Below are 18,297 nucleotides of genomic sequence, written 5' to 3' on the forward strand. Positions count from 1 at the left end.
TGCCTTAAAGTTCACGTCATTGCAATCGCCAGGCTGCATGTTCCAAAGGCTCTGCCAAAGCTAATCCTGCTCAAGATAAGTGTAACAGGTGGGCACAAGCAATAATCCACTCTCTGGTCCCCAATTGCCATGTTGATTGGTGCCATAGGCCAGTCATTTAAGGGATTATTTCTAATTATTTGTAATTCTTCCTCTATGGTGTTTGCCTTGTGATTCAATTCTAACAAAATAAAAAGTGAACGCTTGCCATAACACTTGAAGGTGTTCTGGGGTCCTGCTTGTGTGGAGGCAGGATATCATTATATATATCAAAAACAGTGATTCGTTGATTTATTGATATTTTTTTCCCTGCTTTTGCAGGACACCTCCTGTTTTCGAGAGCACTTGGGTCCTGTGGTTGTCATCCGTTGCTCCTGGAAGCTCTGAGGAAGTCCGGAATCGCACCATCCTCGCTTGTGGTGAGTGCAGCAACTTTTCACAATTGCGAGAAGCTGTTATCAAGAAGTGGTTATAAAAAAACATGCGGATGTTTCTAGGACAAGAGTATAGAACAACAGCGACGCAGCATTGCCACTGCTAAGAATATTTATATTGACGCAAGGGCTCGTGTGTGAATAGAAAATTATGCAGTCACATCGGCTAAAATTTTAAAATGTAGAGATCTCATATAGTTATCAGCACTGCATGAGATAATGAAGATGCATTGCGTTAACCTTATAAACTACATTAATTTTCTTTGATAATGAGAGCGCTGTGACCTCGTCACTATTTGTTTTTCGTCTTTGTTCTTGTCGCGCATGGTTTTTAGTGAACGCGTGTTGTTAGGAGCCACACCGAACTTACCCAGGTTTCAGTTTTTACGAATTCGGCCAGAGGACTAACTAAACTTTCCCGCACTTTTCTGCTCATGCTTGATATAAGAAAGATCCCCTTGATTGTATGAGTTTCGTACAGCAACAGCACATTGATGTTTCGATCTGACCACATTCGGTCTGTATTGGTCGTGGCTGACAGCTTCACTGCGAAAAAGAATGAAGCAAGTTAGCTTGACCATCTTGATTGTGTCTCGTGCAGCAATGCCTGCTTCACGAATGGCTGTCATCCAGTTGGGCTGTGACCAACAGAAGAAGCTGGTGCTTGTTCAGCTGTTTGCTGAAGTCACTCGTGGAGATGGCAGGTGGGATATTGCTATGGGCTTGTTGAAACGCTTTACACCGGAAAAATGTCTGTCTAAATGAGGTTAAAGCTTGTTGTAACGAAGCAGCGTTGAATGCAGAAATAATGCCGTCATATTCAGCAGTCGTTAAAAGTTGGCATGTATTTGAACCTGCTTCAACACGAATTTGAATTACTCGGAATTTCAAAGTGTGCAAAATGAACATACAGGCATGTGAGCCCCTTTGAAGGTGATTTCATTGCAGCGAAAACAAGCATATTTTGATGAGATAGCAACATGAAAGTGTTTCTTTTGGCTAGGTTGATGAAGTGCCGGCAGGGTAGTGTTTCTGAGGGGTCTTATCAAGAGTGAGGCAATGCAGAGGTCAAAATGTATTTATGTACATAATTTGATGAAACCAAAGTGTGGCTATTGCTGACAACATTTTACACGAGAAAGTCAAAGATGCTATTTTCTCACCCTCGTCTCCTACAAATTCAACTTCTTTTGAAAACCAAAGTGATGTGGCAGACAATGGTGTGCTCCCATTGAGCCCGGAGTTCCAAATCTGCCTGGTAGACATCAGTATGTAAGAACATATGAAATTTCCCATTCTAAACATTTTCCGCGCCTGAATTTTCAGACTTCCTGCCCGAATTTTAGGTCCAAAACGATCCTTTACCTCTGCCACATCTGTCATCTTTATGTGAAAACCAGTGTCATCTTAAGAACATTTTCGACAGTAGTGGAGCTTGAAAGGCAGCTTGCAACAGCATATCGCAAATTCAAAGGGGTTATTTTAATTAGACCACTGTATTTCTCTTTGGAAAGTTCGAATAGTAATACTCTAGTGCGAAAAAAATAACAAACACTATTTGAAAAACATTGGAATATTTGCACACTTCTTTTGATAACCTGTAGAATACGTTACATATTAAAATTTACTGTACTTAGATCATATAAGCTAGTATACCAAGCTTCTTGAAACTTAAAGAATGATGAATCGATGTGTGGGTAAAATTTAGCCTTAAAATGTGGCTTTGTGGCAGTGCTCACTTACCCTGAATAAGTGTATTCACAGTATGGCAGCATCCTTCTACTGCAGTGAAACCACGTTTACTTAGAGTTAAACGTTGTTTATTCGTTTCTTTCGAATAATTTACATTCGTGTCGAGGTCAATTCAAACACTGTAATAGTCCGAATCTTCGAAGGACTCAAAGGTTCGCACATGCCTAATTTACGTGCATCATGGCATTTCAGGAGAAGAAGCTCACTTTACGGCGTCAATGACGATGTCGCCGTGGTGGCGAGGCATCCGAACGGTGCTAGCCGGCTCCGCAAACCTTCCGGCCGCCTACGTAGGAGCTGCCATCGTGAGCTACGTGGCGCGAAGCTTTGTGCGGTTTCCAAGCCCACAGAAAGACGACCACGGTGCCGATACCTCAGAAAATGAAGTAAGTTCGCTTTCATCTTTAGCCGTCAAACCAGTGCTCGAACGTTCATGATCTGAATTTCTTGTGGTTCCTTCATAGAAAACTATACACGATAGTTTCCTGTTAAGAATGCTATGGGATGGTGAAATTTATGCCATAAAAGTACTGGACGCAGGACATTAAGGGAGGGAAAGGCATGCAAGATTATTTCTGATGAGCAACGAAAGTACGCTTTAAAGGTGCAACTATTTCAAGAGAATAGTTGCGGCACAGGTATCCGAAGTTCCATCCTTCTTGCTTCTCTTCTGCAGCCTCAGACAACAGAGGAAAATGAAGAGAAGCCTTTGGAAAAACCATCGGCACTGCAGCGTCCTCCCACTGGTGACCGAGATGACCCGGTCATCATCAACGATGACGGCGAAATTGAGGAGGACACCTGGGAGCCCGTGGTCATCGAGTGTGACCACTGGGAGTCGCTGCTGAGCAAACTGGGGGACGTGCTGGTGCTGGCATCACTACTGAAGCGCTCTTGCGAAAGACGTCAGCTGTACCCCGAGCACCGTGAAGTCTCTCTCACCTCGCTGTTCGCCCGAGGCCAGGGTAAGGTTTGCAACAGTGCGCTGGTGCTAGTAGCAGTAGTACATGTAGAACTAGTGGTAGAATCAACTGCAGCTGTTATTAGTAACACTGGAGGATTTAGCAGCAGCAGAAGCGTCAGCAGTCATAGGCCTAGTAGTTGTAGAATCAGGAGCATCAATAGGTGTCCTGTTATAGCAGTTGTGGGATTAAATAGTTAGTAGTAGGTAGAACAATCAACAGCAGCAATCATTAGTAACATTAGCAGCTCTTGGCAGTAGCAAAAGTATTAGTAGCAGCAACTGCAGTAATGCAATTGGCAGCAGCAGTGAGCAGTAACACTAGGAGCAGTTAGCGGCAGTGCTAGTGCTAGTAGTAATTGTTAGCAGTGTCTATAGTATATGAATACCTCAAAAAAGATCAGCAGCACAGCATCATTACGAGTGATGGTAATATGACCATGACTGCTAGTGGTACAGTCGAATCTCAATAATTCGAACACACTAAATTCGAACTTCCGGTTAATTCGAACTCACGATAAGGTCCCATCAAAGTTGTGTGTATTTTAATGGGCGAAAACGCTTGGTAATTCGAACGTGCAAGCACTTGCGATGGTTAATTCGAACGTACCACGCTCGGAAAATGCTCTCAGCACCCCGCCCGATCCCGCGGCGGCACGTCCGACGCCTAAACGCTGTGGGAAAAAGGGAAAAAAAAAGGAAAGAAAAAGCTGCGGTGGTATTTTCGCTCTCTCTCAAATGCCGATCTGCGATGCACCTTTGCCGCACTTCTCCCTTTTCTGCCCCTGCCACGTAAAGATCCTTTTCCTTCTAACGCCGTGCGCAAAGAGAGAGAGAAAAAAAAAAGCTGTCGCAGAGTGTGGCTCTCTCTCACACGCCTGTGCCACGCTTCCCCCTTTCTCGTCCCTGCCACGCAACCCTTCTCCTTTCAACGAGCGCGAAGAGAGCAAAAAAAAAAAAAAAAAAGCTGCCGTGGAGTGTTGGTTTATCTCAAATGCTGATCTGCTTCTCTCCGCATAAAGACGCTCCTCCTTTCTTGTCACCCGCTGGCCAAGCTGCGGCTTTGGCGCAGAGAGTAGTAGCGAAGGTGCAGTTGTTGTTGTCGTCTTTAGAGAGTGTCGGCACTGCACATTGCCGCGCGCAACTTCTCTTGCCAGGAGAATGCTGAAGCCAAAGTAGACATGCTTTGCAAGCTGCATGCGAAATTGATTGATTCACTGCAAGGCAAACGTGTGCAGACGCGCATCACCGATTACTTGAATTAATGACGGATGTTCCGTGATTTGTGAATAAATGTAAGCCTTTTGAAACTTCCCCCTCGTGTGTTAGCTCAATGCACATGCGCCACTGCATGGGGAGCCCTCTGTTTACTTGGCCTTCATTAATTCTAACTTTTGTTAATACGAACAAACTTTTGGGCCCCTTCGAGTTCGAATTATCGAGATTTGACTATAGTAGCAGCAGCAGGTACAGTCAACATGACAACTTGATAACACAAGTTCATGGAGGTATCAGCAGTAATTGTAGTGGTTATAGCAGTAATAGCTCTTGCTAGTACTGGTGGTTGTAGCGGTTAGTGGGCAAAAGCTTTGTGCAAATATGTGGAAAGCCAGACTGTTTGGCCTGCTGAAGTATTGGAATACTATAACAGTCTCACACACTGAGCTGTGGAGACGAAGCATCACAGTGTGCAGTGAAGTCACAAATTTTTCGTTGTAGTCAAGTTTCCATGATCACGCAGGCGTCATTACCGAACTGGTGTCTGCTTGGGCCTGTGACCTCGAAATGACGCCTGACGACCTGCGACGACTGACCAAGCTCCAGTTTCCCGCTGCGTCCGAGTCTCAGGAAGATGGTATCGATTGTAAGTTTTAATCAGAAAGCATTAATATACGCCTAACCAGGTAAAAGATAAGTTGTCTATCCAGCCAGTGCTGTTGCCACTTAATGGCAAGAACACTCATGTGGCCTGGTAATAATATTGTGAAACGTCACTGCAGAACACAATGATGTCATGAAAACACCACATCATGATTTCGGGCGAAGTGGATTTCAAAATAGCAGTTATGTCGTCGTAGTCATCATACCGAGACACGCCATGCTTTTCAATTAAATGGAAGTAAAGAGACTTAGGTGCCTCTCCAGCTTTTTTTTTAATCCTTCTCTAGATTTTTTTATTTCTCTTAACTTGAAAATGCAATCAACCTTCGTGCTCTTTATTGTTGCTATCATGGTGTACTTCATGTGGATTAGCATGCTTAAACTCTTGATCGGGCTGTGGTTTGGGTTTGTGAAATGCCTTCGTTGATTTTTAATTTGTTTGGGTGGTTCTCATCACCCATGATTTGGTACTCCCATGGCCGACCCAAGCACATAATTCAATTTTATTGTTAACGAGAGCTCCTGTTGGATCTTTTCATTTTTTTTTTAAATTCAACTATCTGATTCATATGCATATTGTCATAAAGATAGCAAACCGTGCAGTCGTGGTTATTTCTTCTGCATCAGTGAACTTCATGTTTCCCAATTGACGCAGTGCATTTTGTGCGGGTGAGACGACGATTCGCTCGATCCTTGGAGCTCGACTCGCTGCTAGTCAACTGTGCCTCGGAGCAGCTCGTGCGGTGGGACCGGGACCGGGACCAGATAGACCGGCTGTCCAAGGCCTCTGCTTTCCTCTCGGCCGTTTCCAGTAGCATACTCAAGAATGGTCAGTGCAGTTCCCTTGTCATTGTCACGTATCATGACCTACTGCTAGGGTTCCATTTGTGGCCTAAATGACCTGTACAGCTATGACCCTATCAACTATAACTAGTAGGTGTTTGTTAGTGTTTCAGCCCTTCAGATGTTCTCATAGTATCAAATTCGAATTTGCTTCGACATAAGTTGAAGTGCTCAAAATTTTGAAAAGGTGACCGGAGTGGTGACCAGAGAAGTGTACACCGGCAACACTGGTGTACACACCAGATGCCATCGCGGGACAGGGCACAAGCATAATAAGCTTGCCGAGCAAACTCCTAAAAAGTGATATTCGCTGCAGTGTAGGGACTAGAGTTCAGTTTAAACTGTAGAGAACGTGTGAAATATTCACTGGCAAATTTTTCAACAATTTCACTTTATCTGAAAAATACAGGCTGAAAAAGAGAACTTTGAATCAACTGCCAGAGGCCAGTTGCTGTGCAAAGAATTCTTGTTAAAAAAAAGCATCCTGCTATTCCTAGCATGAACCTTCTCATATGATCTTTTAAGTTTGATACTTGGGAGCAGATTGAGGTCGAAGCCATCATCATCATCAGCAGCAGCAGCAGCAGCAGCAGCACAGCAAGCAGCAGCAGCAGCAGCAGCAGCAGCCTGACTACGTCCACTGCAGGCCTCTCCCATGTTCCGCCAGTTAACCCGGTCCTGTGCTTGCTGCTGCCAATTTATACCCGCAAACTTCTTAATCTCATCTGCCCACCTAACCTTCTGTCTCCCCCTAACCCGCTTCCCTTCTCTGGGAATCCAGTCAGTTACCCTTAATGACCAGCGGTTATCCTGTCTACGCGCTACATGCCCTGCCCATGTCCATTTCTTCTTCTTGATTTCAGCTATGATATCCTTAACCCCCGTTTGTTCCCTAATCCACTCTGCTCTCTTCTTGTCTCTTAAGGTTACACCTACCATTTTTCTTTCCATTGCTCGCTGCGTCGTCCTCAATTTAAGCTGAACCCTCTTTGTAAGTCTCCAGGTTTCTGCTCCGTAGCTAAGTACCGGCAAGATACAGCTGTTATATACCTTCCTCTTGAGGGATAGTGGCAAACTACCTGTCATAATTTGAGAGTGCTTGCCGAATGTGCTCCACCCCATTCTTATTCTTCTAGTTACTTCAATCTCGTGGTTCGGCTCTGCGGTTATTACCTGCCCTAAGTAGACATAGTCTTTCACAACTTCAAGTGCACTATTACCTATCTCGAAGCGCTGCTCCTTGCCGAGGTTGTTGTACATTACTTTCGTTTTCTTTAAGACCCATCTTTCTGCTCTCCTTGTCTAACTCCGTAATCATGAGTTGCAATTTGTCCCCCGAGTTACTCAGCAATGCATCGGCGAAGTGCAGGTTACTAAGGTATTCTCCATTGACTCTTAGCCCTAACGGTTCCCATTCTAGGCTTCTGAAAACCTCCTGTAAGCACGCGGTAAATAGCATTGGGGAAATTGTGTCCCCCTGCCTTACACCCTTCTTGATTGGTATTCTGTTGCTTTCTTTATAAAGCACTATGGTAGCAGTTGATCCCCTGTAGATTTCTTCCAGAATGTTTATATATACTTCATCCACGCCCTGATTCCGCAGTGTTTGCATGACGGCTGATATTTCTACTGAATCAAACGCCTTCTCGTAATCTATGAAGGCTATGTATAGGGGTTGGTTATACTCTGAGCATTTCTCTATTACCTGATTGATAGTATGAATGTGGTCAATTGTTGAGTAGCCTGTTCGAAATCCTGCTTGTTCCTTTGGTTGATTGAATTCTAATGTTTTCTTTACTCTGTTAGCAATTACCTTTGTAAATAGCTTATATACTACAGAGAGCAAGCTGATCGGCCTGTAATTCTTCAAGTCTTTGTCATCTCCTTTCTTATGTATTAAGATGATGTTAGCGTTCTTCCAAGACTCTGGTACTCTTCCCGTCAGGAGACACCTCGTAAACAGGGTGGCTAGTTTTTCTAACACAATCTGTCCTCCATCTTTCAGCAGATCTGATGTTACCTGATCCTCACCAGCAGCCTTGCCCCTTTGCATGCTCTCCAAAGCTTTTCTGACTTCTTCTATCATTACTGGTGGGGTGTAATCTGGGTTACTGCTAGTTCTTATAGTATTAAGGTCGTGGTTGCCTCGGCTACTGTACAGATCTCTGTAAAACTCCTCCGCTATATTAACTATCCTATCCATATTGGTAGTTATTTTGCCTTCTTTGTCCCTTAGTGCATACATCCGACTTTTGCCTATCCCAAGTTTCCTCTGGTCGAAGCCAAGAGACTTTTAATTTTGCGAAAAAAATGGTAATGCCTTGTGGCCATGTGTGCAATGTAGCACTGTATTTTTGCCTTTATCCTTTGCAGGTGTGGGCCTAATCATATGGAAGACGTTCTTGCAAAAACGATTTGAGGCATTAGTTCTACTGATGGAAAAGGTAGGCACACTGTTGTCGTTGTCGTCGTCGTTGCCATTGTTCTTGTAACTGTGCAGCGTTGGTTTCTGGCATCAAGTGCTGAGGCTGACCTGTTCTTGAGATGTTCTTTGTTCTTGCACAGTTTATACTGCTGCATTCTCGTGCAATTGTGTTGAATTCTAGAATTCTATATCAAAGCTGAGATGGTGCAAAAGTGCCCAATAGCAAACGTTATGGCCCAATACAGCCCGAGATTGAAGATAGAAGTGAATTTGTCTTGCACGGCTTCAAAAGTCTTCCATTGCCTGTAGATCTACAGATTTTCCGAAGCTCACCTCTACAGTCTTTATCTATGTCAATCTGTGATTACCAATCACTGATTAGTATTTGTATCAGCCCTTCCCTGCCCCCTCTTGTGCAGTACAATACCCTTATCAGAGTGCCCTTAATATTTTTGGTTCAGACTAATGCACGATTTTGAGTTATGTGCACAGTTACTCCATTCTGATTTTTATTCTGATGTGAATCATTGATCGTATATTTAGGTTGGTGGACTCGGAGGCAAGTGCTAGTTTTATTTTGGTTGTGACTTCTTTCATGACAGTGGCTTGGTTTTGCTTGGCTGAACATGCTTGCCTTTCAGATGGGAAAGACACCCAAAGACCGCATCTGTCGGAGGGTGAGTACTGGTTACAGCATGTGCAAAGCACGTCCCACCACCGTGATGATCGATTCACCGGCTGCATTATTTCGTTTGTCCCAGGATGTAGAGATCAGTGACATTCACCTGGAGCCGTTCGTGCGGTTTTGCACGGAAGTTTTGGATGCGATAGTCGACGTAAGTTCACACAGATTTTCTTTCCTGCATATGACCGAATCTGTTCACTGCACATTTTCGTGTATGAAGATAATGCTGTATGACACAAATCAGTAAAGCGATTCTCCCTACACCTTCCTTTTTTGTTTGTAGGAAAAGCCACTGCTTCTGATGTTTAGCTGCAAAGCCAATGTTTAGCTGCTGCTGAACACCCTTTACAGTTAAATCTCAATATAACAAACTTCAGGGGGCCGCGGCAATTCATTCGTTATTTTGATAGGTCGTTATAGTGAAAGCCCAGAAATTAACCACAAATTCTCATTTTTCACCGACAAAGACGACTTACCTTTACAACAGTGAGTCCTTGAACTCGTTTTTTACGAGAAAAAAAAAAAAGAACAAGTGAACACTAAAAAATGTGCACGTTTACATTAAAGAAGTCTGTTTTTTTTTTTTTTTTTTTCCCGCCTGCAGCACAAACTTTGTAGCACGAAAGCCTCCAGCTCATCCACATTCCCGTGGTGCGATTCAGTTCTTTGGTCACAACAGCCTGCTTTTTGCCTTCCAGTTGCCAAAGAATATCCACTTTCTCGCTTACCAAAAACTGCTTCCGCTTCTTCGTCCCAAGCAAAGATGAACTCATTTGTAGTATCACCGCAGCACAAACGCTGACATGCTTTGCGGAAGCGATAAGTAATCACCAAAAAGAGATGAGCACGACTGACAAACAAGGCCTCCTAGAGTGCATGTAGAAGTGACAAAGAAAGAAAAACCCGAAGCGTCGTGGCTGTCATTGCCTCTTCCGGAGAAAAAAAAATTCGCAAAAAAGAAAGTTTTATTTTCTGCTCCCTCGATGTCTCAAGTTTTCCGCACCCATGCTTACTGCTCCGGAACTCCCACTCTGCCTCGCTGACCGTGGCCTCCTGTGTTGCCCTCGCCCCTCACCTTTGCGCTTGTAAACCTGCAGCGTCGGCGTTTCAACAAAAAGAAAGAAAAAAAAGTTGAATTTCGTTTTTTTTCCCACTCCGCACCGACGCCTGTCTTCCGAGAAGCAAGGCGTCCGTTCGCTTTGTCGTCTGCTCACGTACCGCTCTGGTGGTCGCGACGGATTTCAGAACAATAGTTCGTAGTACTGAGGCATTGTTAATATAACACGAAACTAAATTAGTGCTCGTTATTCTGAAAAGTTTGGTATTTTGAGGTATGTGGTAGTGAAATAATTGTACATTGAAACTATTAGCATTAGGTGCGGGATTGTTTAAAAGTTTGTTAATCTGAAAAGTTCGTTAATGTGGGGTTTGTTCTACCGAAATTTCACTGCAGACAGATTATCTGAAATCCAGCATCACTCTGACATCTAGCATAGACATGGACTTCTGAGATCTCTATTATAAGCCAACATACTGCACCACAGATATTGGAAGCCAACAGCGGCTATAAACTTTACACATTCTTTCAAAAACACACTGGTACAGACACGAGCTTCCGAGATTTTTGTTTTAATGCAGCACACACTACCCCGGATTGTGGAGGCAATCTAGGAGTGCCTATTTGTATGCATTGCTTTATCAGTTGCAAATTAATATTGCAATATAATGACCATTCTTGAAAGGGGATTTCATTTTTTAATCCTAGTCAGGGGCTGAGAACTTTTTTTGTTGTTTTGCGAATATGAACCACATAGCTATACCACCCACATGTTAGGTCAGTCAGTCAGTCAATGAACTTTATTTACAAATTGTCCTGAGGAGCCGATTCCCCTCAAGGGGGAGGGTCGGCTGCGGGCCGCACCCACGTGGGGACAGGAAGAGCGAGCCCCTCCGCCAAATTGCGGGCCCTCTGGACAGCCCGGATTTGGACCTCTCGGTCCGAGCTGGTAATTGCCGTCCTCCAGGCAGCTTCTGTGCTGAGAGGCTCGCCATCGCGCAGCGCCGCGCATTGCCAGAGCATGTGGGGTAACGTGCAACGTCTCTCTTCGCAATGAGGGCATTGCGGCTTTATGCTGTCGATAAACTTGCTGTACACTAAAGGCGACGGGTAAGTACCCGTTTGCAGCATTCTTAAAGTGACTGACTGGGCCCTAGAGAGTTGCGGGTGCGGGAGCGGAAAGCTACGCCTGGCCAATTGATAATTTTTGCAAATTTCGTTAAAGGTGAGGAGCGAATCAAGCTGCCGGATGCCATCCCCAAAATTAGATGCCGATTGCCCGTCACGGTGGGACAGTTCGCGTGCTCGGGCATGGGCAAGCTCATTGGCATTGGGGATAACAGGGTGGACATCCGTGCCCATGTGGGCGGGAAACCAGGTGATGTGGCCGTCGATTTCCGTGCAATGTGGTCTTTTGGTAAGAAGATGGGCCGCCTGCTCACAGACTGACCCGGTCATGAACGCTCGTGCAGCAGCTCGAGAATCAGTGAAAATGCGCGTGCGCAAGGGAATCGCCACGGCCATTGCTATAGCAGCCTGCTCTGCCCTAGCCGGCGTGGTATCTCGAAGAGATGCTGCTGTGAGGATTTTACCGCGAAGGTCAGTGACCACAGCCACGAAATTGGATGTGCCGGGATACTGTGCTGCGCCAACGAACGCCACACGTTCAGGGGTGGCAGCGGCGGAACTGAGGAGCGACCTAGCCCTAGCGGCCCGGCGGCCGACATTGTAGAGAGGGTGAACATTTCTAGGAATTTGTGAGACCGTAATCTGCTCCCTCAATTTGGGTGGAAGCTGTATCTTTTTGTCTGCTACCATAGTTGGTTCGCAGCCCAGAAACTCCAGGATGCGTCTCCCAGCTTTGGAAGAGGACAGTCGTGCAGCTTGTGCTGTTTGTTGCGCTTCTGCAATCTCACTAAATGTATTATGCATACCAAGAGTCTTGAGCTTTTCCTCATTTGTGTTGTTTGGAAGGCCCAAGACCCTCTTAATGCACTTTCGAATAATCGCATCCAGTTTCCCTTGTTCTTTCCTTTCCCACCTATGCGCTGCGGCAATGTAATTAATGTGACTCATAAGAAAGGCATGGAAAAGCCTCATGAGGTTGGCCTCACAAAGCCCTCCACGCCTGTTAGACACCCGAAGTATAAGCTTGACCATGCTCTCCGCCTTTGCCGCAATACGAGTCAGAGTATGAGAGTTACTTCCGTGCTCCTCCAGGAACATGCCTAATATCCGAATTTTATCGACACGGGGGATGGCCTGCCCTGACCGTGTGTGAATTTTGATCCTGATCTCTTCCGGCGGAAATGGAATAGTGGTGAACTTGCGTTTCTCCGGCTGTGTGTACAGGAGGAGCTCCGACTTGGCGGTCGACAAGTGCAGCCCCGTGCTATCCAAGAACTCCTCCGTGCACCTGAGGGCCTGCTGGAGGGACTCCTCAACGTCTCCGTCCCTACCCCCAGTGCACCATATAGTAATATCGTCCGCATACAGCGCATGTCCGATGCGGTCGATACGAGAGAGTTCGAGCGAGAGTTTCCTCATCGCGATATTAAAAATTAGCGGCGAAATGACCGATCCTTGAGGGGTTCCCCTAGGTCCAAGGTGAAATTCCTTGGAGCAGAGGTCCCCGAGCCGAATGGTGGCAACGCGATCCCTGAGAAAAGAGCGGACGAACCCGTAAAAGCGGGCCCCCAATCCCAACTCAGAGATCGAATCCAGTATGTGAGGATGTGAGATATTATCGAAAGCTTTCTCCAGATCGAGTGCAAGAATCCCTCGGACATCTCTGGTGTCTATGTCGAGAATTTGATGTTTAATCATTTTCATAACGTCCTGCGTAGAGAGCGCGGGACGAAAGCCAATGAGATTGAAAGGGAAGAGCTCGTTTTGTTCAATGTGATGGGAGATTCGGTTAAGGATTGCATGTTCCGCGACCTTACCCACGCAAGACGTGAGCGAGATCGGTCGGAGCGTGCCGAGCCCGAGAGGCTTACCAGGCTTGGGAATGAGGACGACAGAAGCCGTACATGTTAGGTTCATCCATATTCAAGTAAGTTAACATAATCATCACAAGGTACTGTACGTATAAGAATGTAAAGAATATTCAGGGGGTAGCCCTAAAGCAAGAGCTGTTGGAAGGCTTCCTATCAGAATTGGACAAAGGAAGCTTAGTGAGCACAGGAATGGATTGACTATACAAATCCAAATATGCCAAGTGAATTAACAGGACATGGAATAACATCAATAAAGTCCATGCAGGAACTGATAGACTGTACATGTCCCAGAAGCAGTAAACACTGGAAAAATTGACCATGTTTGCTGCGGCATGCCTTTTTGAGGTCTCGTTTAACGCGCGATGTGACCCACCAATGGGCCACTCGGCAAGTCTTTCAGGTGCGCATTGATCCACTTGTGGGTCACTAGTAGGTCACAATATCTAGCACTGGACAGAATTCTTCCGTTTATTTATAAGCTTTTGCAACAAGATTCGCGCTTTTGCGTTCGTGCGTGGTGAAGTTAGTATCGCATCAGGAAGCAGATGCACGCTCGTAACATCGTGGCCACATAGAAAGAGCACAAGCCGTGAACCCCGCCGGCTACCCGCGCCGTAGTGAATGTGTCAAGGGCCCCTAAACAACTCCTTGCTCAAAGGCAAGAGAGTTGTTTGTTTATTGCAATCACGACCCTTACTACTAGTGCCATCTACTCTTTGCCACATATTTTTTTATTTGTTTATTTATTCAACGATACTGCTATGTCTTCCTGCATCTTAACAGAGTTGTTATACATTTTAAAAATAGGAACAATTTAGCACACACAAATTTGTAAAGCAATTTAGCACAAACACTTATAAAAGTTCACAAAGAAAAAAAAAACACTGGTAATGAACGAATGAAATAACACAAAAAATTTCATAACGTATTCGATTTTTTCATAAAACATGTAAACAATGCCAGCACTGAGTTTCAAGCCTATAAAGATTTAGTGCTTTTCTGCTACATCCGTTATCTCTATTTGTGCAGTTGGAAACAAGTTGATCATATATGAATTTCATGCGAGACAATGCATAATGGGCGTGCAACTGCACGTCAAAGCAGGGTAGGCGGCGATTCGCAGCTGATGTCTCTCGTATATGGACTATTCGAAAACTTGCTTCTTTACGATGTAGTGTTAACAAACTGCTGGCATCATGAGTTGCACTAGAAAGACAGCCACCACCAAGAAAGAATAACACGCTGGTTGTTCGTATTTCCAGAGGTTGCCTAGGGGCACTTTAACGATTATACATTTATATATAGGTTTTTGTGCGTGTTTCATCAGTGATCTATAATGCCATGCAAAGTGTTACACCGCATTTTTTGTGACTTGCTGAGACAGCTGTCGTCTTCGCACCGCAGGCCTCGCTAGGCCCAGAGGCCGAGACTCTGCCGGTGCTGCCGCAGGGGGAGCCCCTGTGGGAAGGGGTTCCGCAGGACGCCTCGCGGCCACAGCCGCTCGTGGCGCACGCGCTCGGCCAGCGCCCGCCCAACCTGGCGTCGGTGCGGCACCACCAGCTCTTGGCCACCGTGGTCCAGGTCGTAGTGATGTTCAGCATGCGCTCGGTGCGGCCCCTGTCCCTGTTCACACCGACGGTGAGTGCTTGCAGTATGGCGTGCATTCTAACACCCGTCCCTGCCGAGTCTTCTGAATTACCTGCCGAGCCTGGGATTTTGACTTGTTTTGAGGTTGTGCAGACATTACTTTATAGTAGAAGTACTGGCATGACTCATACAAATCTTCATATTGTTACTCTAAGTAAGAACACTGGTGGTGAGGACTCTCGAAAGAAAGACATGGTGCCTTGGAATGTATTGAATACGTTTTTAATATCAGTACCTAAAAAAAAGAAAACTTACGGTACTTACGGTATCGTTATTAAGGGGGTTGTCTCACAGTGATGCGTCGAAAGTCTGACGTAGGTGAAAGTCACGTAGGGACGACGGCAACTCTGTCATCCGCTGTCAGCATTCAGAATTGAGCCTGCCAGGCAACACATTGTTACGCCCACCTGCGCTGTCGTAAACGCGCAAAATGAAGTGAAATGAGTTGATCACGCATGATAGTCATACAATAAAATTCATAATTGTCATCCAGCAAGTGCAACAGCTATTTTGGCAACCTAGGCTGCATGCAAGGTTTACAAGCTTGGGGAACTGTGTTGACTTGTCGCGATAATGTCCGTTGCGGTGGGGCTGGCTTGCGGATACTTGGCGACAAAAACTTCAAACTAAAATATTTCCTAGGTGTTTCCTGGCATCGGTGTGTGGAGAGTGTTAACCTTGCATACCAAAGAAATAAAAAATTGTCCCTTTTGCAATGTTTCAAGGACTTTTACAAAAAGAATTTCAAAAACGCAATTCAGCTGTTCTCATTATAGCTTTCATGTACTTGTTTTTTACACCTGCCACTGAAGTCCTGACACCCAACCAGGCATAACACTTTGAGCGAGAAAGACTGGTCAGTAGGATTCAAGCATTGTAAATACCCATGTGTTCATTGTCTGTTACTTCATATGAAGGGGGTGCAGGTGGTGAGTCATAACTTTACTGAGCCATTACATTGCAAGGTAAAGGTATAGTTTTTTCACTGTATAGTAGTGGGCCCCTCAAAAGTAATCACTATACTGAATCTAATCACTAGAAGCTAAGACTTGAGAATCCATGATTCGTCTTGCAACGTACATGGTGCGTACGTAAAACATGCACGCACCATTTGCGCACCAGTCAACTTATCCGCCTCCAGCGGGAGGATTGTATCGCTGCATCTAACGTGTGCTTGTCTGCGTGCGCAGGTGCGCAAGGCATTCTTTCAGGACCTGCACGCGCCGCTGCTGGCACCAAGCGCCCGGATTTCTTCATCGCTTACGTCATCACCGCAGCAGAGCTTTCTTCTGCGTGCCGCTTCGGCTGTGATGCAGTCCCTGCCAGACAATCCGGACAACAGCGTGCTCGGCTCGACTTTCGGCTGGATGAACCGGCTGCTCGATTTGGCCTGCAGTTGGGGAGAGGACCGAGACCTGGTGCGGAGGCACTGCGTCTGCGAGCTCTACTCGGCCGGCCATGACATCCTTGCTCAGGAGGTGCATAGCGTTCTTCGTTCACTTAACTTATGCCTCATAGCTCAGTCCCTGCCTAGTAGTCATAGCTCAGTACTCGCAGAGGATGGTGGTTATGTGCTTAGAAGCAACACCAATATTGATTGACATGAATGATCGTTATGGCTAGGCTTGTGTGAATATTCGAATGCTTCGAATATTCGAACGAATAGTTGAGTATTCGAATTGGCTTTGATGCGAATTTAAATTAGCAAATATTTTCGAAGTATTCGCAATGAACGAATAGGTGTATAGTATATGTCGGCATGTCACCACCTGTAAGAGTGGTTTCACTGCAGTGTAGGAGTGCTAAACCGTGAAAACACCTGTTTAGGAAAAATTTGGTTTGCCGCGAAGCCCCCTATAAATTTTAAATGGTCTCTGCAACACTTATTAAACATGGCCAGAAAACGCTGCAGATTTGTAGTCGAGGCTACCGAGAATACGCGAGGCAAATATTATAGCGCAGCACATGGCCTGTAATTCACAATAAATTTTGAAAGCCAAAAATAGCTTTCTTCTCTCGGCAAATGACACTACAAGCTCAAAAATCGCTTGTCACGGCCATTGGCTGATATGAGCATGACGCGCTCGTCGTTACCAGGGCCACCGCGGGAGGCCGCGCTTGTCCACGAGTGCGTGCGTGATCACACTGAAAAGCCACGTATTCGAAGAAAAAAAAAAAGAGAAAAGGTGCTCAAGGTCACGAGGTACTTATGACGTATTTTCTTTCGCCCTGACATCCCTCTCTGTTTAACTTCCAGCTGTTTCGTCTGGACGAGAAGAGAGAATGCAATTGCAGTGTATGACAGATTTTTGGAACTCCGCTCGTACTGGACTGATTCTAGAAACCTTGCGGCGGTAAATTCGCGAGGCAATAAGCATGTTTACTGGCTCCATGGCTTCTTGAAAAAGTGTTGCAAGGCCCCTTTAAAGGAGCATGTTACCCTCAAATCAATTCATTTTATTAAGCTTGTTATGACGGCTTATGTGCTTCAAGTATAATAAATTTTAAAACGTTAGATATCTTTCAAGTTATCACTGGCAATCCTACCGAAACTACTACTGAAGGTTGTTTTGACTTCCTTTGAACGAAAAAAAAAATGGCATTTGCTTAGAGCCCCTATTTCAATTCAAAAGAAGTATTGTGCAGGTTACTAGGTCATGATTAATATTCCTTTTTTTATTATATTATAATATTCCTTTTTTTTATTATATGTTATACATACCATGCGAATTCGAATCAAAATTATTCGATCAAAATTATTATTCGCTTCGAATTTGCTTCGAACCTAAAATTCACTATTCGCACAAGCCTAGTTATGACACATTGTTCAATGTAAACCAATCTGGTTGGTGCGTTTTTAAAGTGTGCTGTCCCAAAAAATTCCTGGGCATGTTAGACCCTACATTTATCTTAAAGCGTTTTTATTTATTTTTATTGCTCAATGATAAATGTATGCATTTAATTGAATTGAAAGCTATGAGAGATGCTGTAGTGAAGAGCTCTAGATGACTTTCTTCTATGAGGATAGAGTTTCCTAAAATTAACTTGAAGGTACTCTGGTGCTTCGATCCTTCAGCGGCCGTAGGAATCATGGGTAGTACACGGATTTGCCTAGTCTTCGTACTTACGGGTGGTGAATCGCACTTACAGCTTCATTTATCGCTGGTTTTCGTTTCATCTTGAAGGAAAGAATGAACGCTTTCGAACATTGTGACTCGATTCAAAATGGTAAGCCTAAAATAATAAGGTGGTGAAGCGCAACCACTGAACATTTGCTGATTTTTTTTTTTTTTTCGTGAGAAAACAGCTCCAAGCCGCAGAAACACACGCGGAGCCAGAAGCAGGCCAGAAGTATAAAGATCAGACAAATACGTGTACTACCCATCATTCCCATGCTCGCTGAAGCGCCGTGCGTTGCAGCTCCCATAGACACCAGCGCCAGAGTTCCCTCTAGTGTATATTGCCACGTTCCATTTCCCAATTTTTTGTTATCGTCCCAAAACACCACACGATTCTCAGCGCAAACCGCGCCTGCAGTTTTCGAGAAAGTTCCGGACTGTAGTAGATCATTTCG

At 45.0% G+C, this 18,297-nt stretch overlaps 1 protein-coding gene across 3 annotated transcripts in view; it reads left to right on the forward strand.

Moving 5' to 3' along the window:
• The window catches only part of Rab3-GAP (Rab3 GTPase activating protein), a 57,016-nt gene that overhangs the window by 26,523 nt on the left and 12,196 nt on the right, over positions 1–18,297 (forward strand). For all 3 annotated transcript variants that reach the window (XM_075871209.1, XM_037416338.2, XM_075871210.1), the window contains exons 21-31: positions 361–458; positions 1,075–1,177; positions 2,418–2,611; positions 2,902–3,190; positions 4,928–5,050; positions 5,723–5,896; positions 8,284–8,354; positions 8,977–9,012; positions 9,097–9,171; positions 14,481–14,714; positions 15,914–16,201. In XM_075871209.1, the coding sequence (XP_075727324.1) occupies positions 361–458; positions 1,075–1,177; positions 2,418–2,611; positions 2,902–3,190; positions 4,928–5,050; positions 5,723–5,896; positions 8,284–8,354; positions 8,977–9,012; positions 9,097–9,171; positions 14,481–14,714; positions 15,914–16,201 (1,685 nt within the window). The remainder of the gene's footprint in view (positions 1–360; positions 459–1,074; positions 1,178–2,417; positions 2,612–2,901; positions 3,191–4,927; positions 5,051–5,722; positions 5,897–8,283; positions 8,355–8,976; positions 9,013–9,096; positions 9,172–14,480; positions 14,715–15,913; positions 16,202–18,297) is intronic.

The sequence above is a fragment of the Rhipicephalus microplus genome, chromosome 8, assembly GCF_043290135.1.
Source record: "Rhipicephalus microplus isolate Deutch F79 chromosome 8, USDA_Rmic, whole genome shotgun sequence".
NCBI classification, from domain to species: Eukaryota; Metazoa; Arthropoda; class Arachnida; order Ixodida; family Ixodidae; genus Rhipicephalus; species Rhipicephalus microplus.